At 49.2% G+C, this 9,630-nt stretch overlaps 4 protein-coding genes across 4 annotated transcripts; 1 reads left to right on the forward strand and 3 right to left on the reverse strand.

The window, feature by feature from the left end:
* Positions 1 to 424: 424 nt before the first annotated feature.
* SETTUDRAFT_100740 (uncharacterized protein) lies at positions 425 to 1,425 on the forward strand (the record flags this gene model as incomplete). Its single annotated transcript, XM_008033263.1, has 2 exons — positions 425 to 572; positions 620 to 1,425. The coding sequence occupies 2 exons, from the start codon at positions 425 to 427 to the stop codon at positions 1,423 to 1,425; spliced, it is 954 nt and encodes a 317-aa protein (XP_008031454.1).
* Positions 1,426 to 1,832: 407 nt separating this feature from the next.
* SETTUDRAFT_143918 (uncharacterized protein) lies at positions 1,833 to 3,526 on the reverse strand (the record flags this gene model as incomplete). Its single annotated transcript, XM_008033264.1, has 1 exon — positions 1,833 to 3,526. The coding sequence occupies one exon, from the start codon at positions 3,524 to 3,526 to the stop codon at positions 2,090 to 2,092; it is 1,437 nt and encodes a 478-aa protein (XP_008031455.1). The 3' UTR covers positions 1,833 to 2,089.
* A 340-nt stretch (positions 3,527 to 3,866) lies between these two features.
* SETTUDRAFT_143922 (uncharacterized protein) lies at positions 3,867 to 5,870 on the reverse strand (the record flags this gene model as incomplete). The annotated part of the gene is made up of 6 exons (XM_008033265.1): positions 3,867 to 4,175; positions 4,225 to 5,076; positions 5,126 to 5,257; positions 5,308 to 5,394; positions 5,445 to 5,516; positions 5,565 to 5,870. The coding sequence occupies 6 exons, from the start codon at positions 5,868 to 5,870 to the stop codon at positions 3,867 to 3,869; spliced, it is 1,758 nt and encodes a 585-aa protein (XP_008031456.1).
* A 1,194-nt stretch (positions 5,871 to 7,064) lies between these two features.
* SETTUDRAFT_35757 (uncharacterized protein) lies at positions 7,065 to 7,940 on the reverse strand (the record flags this gene model as incomplete). Its single annotated transcript, XM_008033054.1, has 1 exon — positions 7,065 to 7,940. The coding sequence occupies one exon, from the start codon at positions 7,938 to 7,940 to the stop codon at positions 7,065 to 7,067; it is 876 nt and encodes a 291-aa protein (XP_008031245.1).
* Between the last annotated feature and the right edge of the window lie 1,690 nt (positions 7,941 to 9,630).

Genomic DNA, 9,630 nt, shown 5'->3' on the forward strand with positions numbered 1-9,630 from the left:
GTCATGGCGGAGCATGGCAGGTGACGTTGGATGCAAATGTCGATCGTCGCGGACACTGGCGGCATCTCGCCCAAGCAGGCTAAGCACCCACGCCATGGGTCATGCGTGACATCATCGCCGCGCCCGGCCTCATCACCACTCGTCCGCGACTTCGTGCGCTCTGCTGTCAAGCTTTTCCAGCGCCTCATCCACCACACTGACGACGTGGGTCCTGTCTATACATTAATCGCGCCTTGGTCCCCTGCCACGGATCTGCTGCCGTCTCTTTTTTTTCCATTGCCGACTTCACTCCTACCTCGCCATTCTCTGGGTCGCGTGCTGCCTTGCCTCACACAACAACCGTCTTTTGCACACGCATTGAACACCGCCATCGTTCGCGCTGCACGCTGCCCCCTCCCCGCGCCCCTGGCCCCCCCCCTCCGAGATGCTGGGACTTTCGTACTGGGTCGTCCCCATCTTTTCCTCGGTAGTATGGATTGCCATGCTTGTCGCCATGCTGGTGTACTGGGCTGCCACTGGCAAACCACATTACTCGACAATGAGTCAAGGGCAAACCATCCCATACATTTCGGGTAAGCTATCCTCGTCGTCACTGGGGACGTGCACTAACGCACCCAAGATATCGGTGCCGACTACCTCAAGGCCATGTTCATTGCCATGTCGGCCGTCACTGTAGTAACCTTTGACCTCGCCTTTTTCTTCGAACGATGGTTGCGCCACACAAACAAGCTCCACCCAAACACGTCCAAGTGGCAGAAGCTCTACTCCGCATGTGCTACCATTACCGCCATCATTGGTGCTGCCGGCCTAATTCTCCTCACAATCTTCGACTGCAAGAACCACAACACCCTGCACAACATCTTCCTGTGCGTCTTCATTGGCGGATACATTATCAGTGCCATCTTCATCTGCTGGGAATATCAACGCCTGGGCATCCACTACCGCGAGCACTCGGTTCTGCGCATCTCCTTTTGGATCAAGCTCTTCTTCATCATCGTCGAAATCTGTCTGGTCATCGCTTTTGGTGTTTGCTCCAAGCAGCATGTGTGGAATGTTGCCGCTGTCCTCGAGTGGATTATTGCATACTTCTACTGCTTCTACGTTGCCAGTTTCTTCATCGACTTCCTTCCCGCCAAGCGCTCCAAGCACCATCAGTCCAAGGAAACGAAGATGCAGATGCTCGAAGAAGGTCCCCAGATGCAAGTACACATGGGCGATGGCGCAGCCGACAGTGAGCAATACTACCGCGGCAACCCTCAGATGACTGCACCGCCATCCAATGGCTATACAAATGGTTACACAAATGGCTACACAAACGGCAATGGCTACGCTAACACCCCTACTAATGGCTATGTCTCGCACACAGCCGACGGCTACCCCAAGCCCGCCGAGGACCCTACTCCGCTTCCTTCGAGGAACTTTTAACCCACCAACCCCTGTGTTTGTACTTGTTTTTGTTTGTTTTTGATTGTTTTTGATTTCTTGTATACACATATACCACCAGCGGCCTTTGTCTTGTTGCTTCTTCGCATCCGATGCATAATGACATGACGAAATTACAACCAAGCATGACGGGAGAATATACATCGGCGTCTATTCACATGTACGAGTACTAGAGTGTAGAAAATAGTGCCATTAGAACACTGTATAGTAGCATCAAATTCATCTTGATCCACCAATTGCTTGCATCAAGTTGGAAGAAGGGAAATAATAATAAAAAAAAGTGACTCCTTCACAACTAGCGCAGCTCACGAATGCACGATTCTCAACATAAGACATCAAATGCGATTGAATTCCAAACCCATGACAAACAGGGAGGGTATCATGATTTTTTCTTCTTCTTTTCTTTCATTTCCTCAACTCAAAAGGTATGTGTAATGCAGTCAGTCGTGCATGCACATGCACATGCAGCAAACTATCGACCCCCAAACTTTGTCAAACTCCGACACCCCGATGCATAACAGCCACAAAAAAGAAAGTTTATTTACTTTACCTTTTCTTTTTTTTCTTCCTGCTCTTCCAACATACAGTACACATTCTGTATGTAACGTAATGACTAACGACTCGGTACAAAAAAAGATCAACACATTTACTTGTAATACTTGTCATCTCTATGTTTCTTGTTTTTCCGCTCATACCGGTCACGAAGCTCATCATCTTCGTTATTATAATCATCATCACGATGGCGATAATCCCTTTCTCGTCTCCGTTTGCGGCGATCATCCGAGTCATGGCTGCGACTGCGGCTGCGGTTTCTCCGGTGGTCGGCGGCGCTGCTTTTCGGCTTGGAATCCCGACTGCGGCTACGGTAGCGATCGCGGTGGCTGCGCTTTTCTTTTGCGTCGTCTGGACTACGGCTGCGGTCTCTGCGCTTTTCGCGTCGGCGCTCGCTGTCGCGCCGCCCGTTGTTGCTATCGTGGTAGTGATCGTCTTTTTCGCGTCGGCGGTCCTTGTCTCGTCTCCGCTCCGGGTCGTGGTACGAGTCGGAGTCGTCGCGGTCGCGTCGGCGGTCGCGATCGTCGCGCTTTTCTCTCCGCCGTTCCCGCCTGCGCTCGTCCTCGCTGTTGTCTTCGTACTTGGTCTTTGTTTTCAGAGGCTTCTCCTCTTGGACGAGTTGCTGGTTCTCGAGCTTGGCCTTGAGCTCCTCCTCTGTGATCATCTCGCCCGTGTGTTTGTTTCGTAGCGTAACGGGATTGTAGCTCTGGGCCACCTTTTTGCCCTTGCCCTTGCCGTTACCGCCGCCCCATTCCCCAAGCTCAATGCCTACAGCTGCTTCCTCCTTTGCCCCGATGCCCAACAGTGCTGGTCGCCTCTTGATTTCCTTCGGTTTCGCAGCAGGCCCGTTTTTGCCAATGGCTTCGCCATCCTTCCAGCCCATGCCGCGGAGTAGCGCTGCACCAAATCCTTCAATCGGAGTTGCTTCGTATGCTTCGAGCGTCGGGGCTTCGGGCGCGTTGTCCAAATCGTTGCGGAGTGCCTCCTCCTCGGTCTGTACGGGTATTACGAGGTCGTTGTCCGTCGACTTGCCCGTGATCAAGGCGTCCAGGGCCTTCTTCTCCAGCCGTTCTTGTTCTGTGAGGTTGTCTTGCTCGACCTCCATTGGCTCTGGCGCCTCAGCCTCTGCAGCTCCGTCTTCCTGTATCTCGTCCTTTTGCACAACGGTGAGCCCAAACTTCATTTTGGGCTCTTCCATCTGCTTCTCGTCAACCGTCTCATTCTGCGCTTGTTGGTGTGGTGCTTTCGCAAGGTGTTTCCGCCGTGCTGCTGCGCGCCAGTCACGATTTGGGAGAACTGGGATGACACGAAGCTGTTCCTTTTCTTTCTTGCCGCCAGCATCGACCGCGCCACCCTCTGCTACATCCCATCCTGTGATTTCTTGCTGTTTGACCGAATCGTCTGGTTCATCATCGCCGAGTAGAGCCTTTGGTTTCTTGTTGTCTTTTTGCGCGGGAGATGCCTTGAGCCCTGGTTTCGCCTTCAACGCTCCCAGCGACATTTTAAAGCCGCCCGACTTAGGGGCGGCCATGATGCAATGCGGAGGCTGCGAGAGAGCGGTTGCGACACGTTTGGTATGCTTCGCGCTATCTGTAACGAAAGGGAGCACATGCGCGACTGCGTAATATCTAGGATGAGCAGGTGAGAGCGGCCGCGGCGGTGGAAACAAGGTTGTGTTTATGGTAGGGTTCAGAATGTTCACAGAAATGTTTAGGTCGCGCGATGATGTCGGTCTTGGCGCTAGGCTCAACCCTGCAGGCATCAACAACACGTGAACGTGGTGACACCTGCATCACTGAAAATAGTTACGCGTTGTCATTTGTCAGTCTCTTTTATGTTACATCCAAATATGATACACTAGTACATAGGAACTACTCTTCGCTTGGAAGAGGTGGGAAGAGCACGCCCTTGTGCGCTACGCCCAGGTCCACCAATGGGATTCCATAGTCCAGATCAGCACCAGGTTTGCAGTACTCCAGTGTTCTCTGATCAGGTTGTACGCCCAGTTGGTCGAGCAGCTCACTCGCTTTATTCGGCATATACGGCTGAAGGAGAATGCCCGTGATACGAAGTGCTTCAGATGCAAGATAGACAATCTTATCTACCTCCTCACCAGGCTCACCAGGAGCAAAGTTCAAAACTTTCCCCCACGGCTTCGACAGTTGGAAGAACTGGTTTGACTAGGTTGGGTCAGTATAGGGACAATGCAAAGACACGGGACAAACTCACTCCTCGTACGAAGTCGCAAATCAGGGCTGCCGCTTTGCGCGGATCGTAAGCGTTGAACGACGCATCCACTTCCGAGGCGATAGTGGCAAGAGAGTTGTTGTAAAACTTGGAGCCTGGACCTTCTTCCCACTCTTCTTTTGGCCTTCCGCCAATGCGCTCGATAGCGCCCCGTACGTTCCACTTCTTCCCTCTTGTCACACGGGAAGCGAGGTTGCCAACTTGCTGGTTCAGAAAGTTGGTGTACATGCTAACGATGCGGATGTTGTCATAGCTAGCATCATCTTGTATGCCACCTTCGCGAGCCATGTAGAAACGCATGACATCTGACCCAAATCGATTGAGAGCGTGAAATGGATCAACGACTCTGCCAGTCGACTTGGACATCTTCGAACCTCCAAGAGTCCAGTGCGCATGTGTGAGTATCTTCTTCGGCAGGGGGAGCCCAAGCGCCATGAGAAATGCTGGCCAGTATATGCAATGGAACCGGACAATGTCTTTTCCAATGACGTGACAATCAGCGGGCCAGCCTCCAGCTTTTTCATGGCCCGGAGTCCATGGGTAGCCTGCTTTTGTGGCGTAGTTCATGAGCGCGTCAAGCCATACGTAGATGGTCTGCGAATCGTCTCCAGGAACCCGAATTCCCCACGAGAGTCGATCATACGGCCGAGATATTGACAGATCCTCTAGGCCTGACTCGACAGATTCCACAACCTCTTTCATACGGTGCGCTGGGGTTATCCATTCAGGATTGCTCTTGAAGAACTCTAGCAGATGGTCGCGGAAGGCCGAAAGGCGAAAGTGATAGTTCTCTTCAGAGGACCACTCGACTTCGCTCCCCGTTTCAATTGAAGTCTAGATTCCAGTCAGTTAGCGCGACAACAGGCAACTAGTTAGATCCTACCATTATCTTTCGTCCTGTAGGCGGGTCAAGGTATAGCTTCACAGCAGACTGTGGGTAAAAGCATTCGTCTGTGACCGAATACCAGCCCTCGTGCTTTAGCTCGTATATGAGACCTTTTTCTTGCAACAGATACTGTCGACCATTAGCTGATGTCATACTCTACAATTATTCTGAGTTCGTACCCATGCATATTCCACAGCATTCTTGTGTTCCCGGTCCGTCGTTCGTACAAAATGGTCATTTGTGATCTCCGCTTTCTCCGCAAGTTCCTTGGAGGAGTAAGTATCGACGGTGGGGTTCGCTATGCGTTCATACGTACTTTGAAGATCTCGGCACCTTGATCGCAGAATAGCTTTGGATCAACACCTGCCTTTGCTGCTGCCCTTTGTACCTGTGAGATAATGAGCTTCTGCTATCCATATTCATGAGGCGGAACCACCTTCAAGCCGTGTTCATCTGTTCCTGTACACAAGATCGCCTTCTCTCCCTTGAGTACATGCCAGCGCTTGATAACGTCCGCAAGGACCATAGTATACAAATGGCCGACATGGGGGGCGGCATTGACATAGAATATAGGCGTGGTGATGTAGTAAGGCTTTTGGGTAGGTGTCTGGGTGGCAATGGACCGTCGGTTGCGGTTGCTACGAATTTGACACGTCGAGCAAACCCACGGTGGTCGCCTCAACAAACCGGAAAATACTCTCCGGAATGCCGGGGTTGTTGTGTTCGCAATTGGGATGTGCATGCTTCGGTTGTCTCATCTCTATTCGCGACAATTCTCGCGTGGACTTCCAGCACGACACTCTTTCGCGGTAGCGTGGCGCTAAATCGCTAGCGCGGCGCGAAACCGCGGAGACGCCTTTCTTCTATCTTGCTACTCCATGCTACATAAAATCCATGAAAATAAATCCTTGAACTTGCTTATTTCTATTTTCCTTTGTATGTACATGACTCATATTACCAGAGGGGGTGATAGGAATTTTCATTGTATGGCTGCGTAAGACTATGAATAAAGCTGCACGTGACGTGTACTTGTGGCTTCTAGCTGTGGTTACTCTAGTGACTCCCTTTGCATCTGAAAAAAAACTACTTTTCCTTCTCAGATTGTCCGAGATAGTTAGTCTGAGAAGTGTCTTAGACATATTTCCAGAAAAGAGATACATATATCATAAAACTATTAGGTAGTGGTTGATATAGCAAGATGGCCAAAATCCATCCATATCTAGTCTACATTCCAGGCTTCCGCCATCACAAGGCAGCAGTTTCGAAATATATAATAAATAATAGAACATCGAGTGTAGTCGGAGCAGCCAGAACGGCCAGGATAACAGCATAGTTGCTGAAGCTGCGCCCCTTTTCAGCACCGTAACGGGCTGTAGGGGCCGCGATTGCGTTGAGGAAATGAATGGCGAATATGCAATCAAATTCATGAGGCGCCCCAGGAAGCGCAAGAATCCGTTCACGCAGGGTGTTGCCCGTAGCGTTGGACTGCATCAGATTGACTTGCTGCTGAACAGAACCGCTTGGTTTATATATGACTTCGCGCTGGCGCAGTACCTTTGCGAATATAGCACCCTTTCTCCCCTACAATGTACAAACAGCTGTATTAAAAGAGCCGATTCTCTTGCAGTTCTGAGGAAGAGTATTTGAAACTTAGAGAGTGGAGTATGAAATAGTTGGGAGTATGTAAGGTTGCCGAGTGATGCTTTTTCGAGAGACGTGAGGAGGTTGCGGATATGAATGAGTTAATGGGGTGGGATTAGATATGTTGGAATCTTCACATTTTGTTTGATCGATCTATCATCAAGAACAGAATGCAGTGAAATGGGGACATGGCTAACTAGACGATTCTACTTGAAGCCGTGGCCGAAACAACACCTCTCTGGCCTCCATTCTATGCTTGCTTGCTTTCTATCAAGCCCGTGACTCAAAGCCAGTACTATATCAATCTACGAGTAACATCTCCATTGAATATTGGAGCTACAACCCCATTGCCTGTGCGTAAACGTTCAGCCTGCTCCGCAAAAAACTTTTCTGCCCTGTCCTTGGCTTCTTGGTCGAGAGGTCCGTACGTTGTGACCGTGACATACTGTTCTAAATCATCCCCAGCCAACCTATTCGTGATCATCCTGGCGCAATGTGCATCATGCTCAAAAAGTTCCTTTTTATCCATTGTGATGATTGTGCCATCGAAATGACTCAATGCATTCCGTCGCCATACAAAGAGGCAGTGAAGCGTGTGTTGTCTTCCAGTTTGCCACACTCTTAACCCTGGTCGAACGCTTTCGAGCATCTCTGCAGATTCCATAGGTGTAAGAGTCCCATCACCTTGCACATCGACCTGGTAAATCCACGATCCGTTATTCCCGGGCCCGAGACGTGAGAATTCGTCATTCAATAGTGGATTTACACAATCTGGGCGAGTGAAGCGATTCTCAATATGATCATAGAGACAACCCCTAGAAAGAGCTTCAGCTTGTGTTCCACCGCATGTTCTGACACAATAGTTTGTGAGGTAATCTCGATCGTGAATCTTTAGCGGAAAGGCGAGGCGGAAAACACGCAGGCAAATATCAATGGCGCCCCACGAAGCAAGTATGGCAAAGATAACCATGACACCTATGTGCAGTACTCGCTTGCAACGTCTCGGTTTTCTGTCATGCAGCCAATCTTGCGCTTCACTCTTGGGATCATCGTGCGATTCTGATCCAGAGTCGGACATAACTCCTTGAGATAAACCACTATCTGCACTTCCTTGTGTTGAAGACAAGTGTTCATATAGTGGTGTATTCCACCAGAGCCGCGTTGTGAACATTTTCCTATTTCCTCATTAGTGCGCGCCTAGACTCTTCTTTGTAGATCACTAGTAGCATACACGTGTACTTTGCAGTCCTAATACAGGAAAATCAATGTTCAAGGGGGTGAGGTGCGGCAATTCAGTAGCTCCAGTAGGCCTCTTGGTTTTTCAAAGATATCGTTAAGCCCGAGCATGACTGTGATGTTCTGGTCGGAGAGAGACTTAATGGGCCAGGGCCGAAGTCGTAAACATGCGGCATTAATACGGCCTTTACTGCTCAAATACGGACTTGGATTGAGTAAATTCTGGTCGTGACATGCAATGGACACGTCATGTGGGCTATTCTCAGCGCATTCAACGGGCCGTAGTACGATTAGAGTGGGACTTGATTTGAGCACGGCACGGGCTGTATTCCGGAGTTCGGATTAAAGCGCGGCGTGACTACAGCCATAATCATAAATGCGATGTTTGGAACGACTTCCAGAGTCACTGTGTATCTACGGAAGAGCTTGGTGTCTTTTTGTAAGAAGCTACTCCTTAGTTAGAAATACTTAGCTGGCCAATGCCCCTTCTCGCCACAGAAGGTCATACAACACCACCTTTTCACACAGCTGGAAAATCAAGATAAGGGCGGAAGAATGCAGCTCGCTATCTTATTAGATATCTTGGCTGTTCTACGCATTTCTTTGCATTTCGTCGTATTGTATATTTCAACTACGGTAATAGGCCGGCGGTCAAGTTTAAGTGTGTGGGGGGGAAAAGCTTAAGCTGAGTAGAGCATTCCCCACCAAACACGAGGCCCTTGGCGATACCTGCCATCTTTGAAGTAGACATACTCACATCCGCTTCGCTGGCAAGAACGTGGAAAACAACATCATCCCCCTATCCCACTGAGCCTCTAGATCCTACCGATAAACCGCCGTGTTTTTTGGCGGTGGCTGTACTACGGCCATATATTATTATTATTATTATTATTATTCTAGTTGAACGTCCGTTTTCAGCCCGAAGGGCTATATAAGACGTGTAGGGTTTTTTAGGCCTACAAGTATCTAAGTAGGTTGTTTCTAGCTACGATATTTAGGAGGGGTTTTAACTAGATGAAGGTGAGGCTCGTAGCCTATTGGTTGGTAGGTAGGGGGTAGGATAGGGTGGGGGAGGTGTATGGCTACCTGTTACAGGTATTACTCCTCGTTTTCTGTGTTTCCCTTGTACTAGGCTTGTGTTCTAGCCTTTATTTTTCAAATAAAGGTAATAGTTGCTTCTATACCCTCTTTTGTTTAAAAGAGGATAGGTAGTGATAGATCGCCTTCGCAGGCTTCTCTTAGTCCTTTCCTTTCCTCTCTATATAGATTACATCTAAATAGAATATGAGGTAGGTCTTGTATAGACCTATAGTTGCAGGGGCAACTATTAGAATCTACTTTCCCTCTCTTATATAGGTAGTCCCTTAGGTAACAGTGCCCTAGTTTAAGTTGGTAGAAAGCGCTAGAAATCTCTCTTCTAGTATTGCTAGGAATAGCGATTTGCTTTCTTATCTTCCACTTGTATTTTGCTGCGTACGTATGTGGATTCTTGCTAGTGGCTTTTTTCCTATACTATTCAAGTTAGCTTAGCCATTCTCTCTCTCCTAGCTGCTTAATTCGCGAGCTAGTAATAGCTAGGCTAGTTTTACTAGTAGAAGGAGGGTCTAGCTCAGTAGCTTCTTTAG

Source organism: Exserohilum turcica (genome assembly GCF_000359705.1).
Source record: "Exserohilum turcica Et28A unplaced genomic scaffold SETTUscaffold_9, whole genome shotgun sequence".
Classification (NCBI taxonomy): domain Eukaryota; kingdom Fungi; phylum Ascomycota; class Dothideomycetes; order Pleosporales; family Pleosporaceae; genus Exserohilum; species Exserohilum turcicum.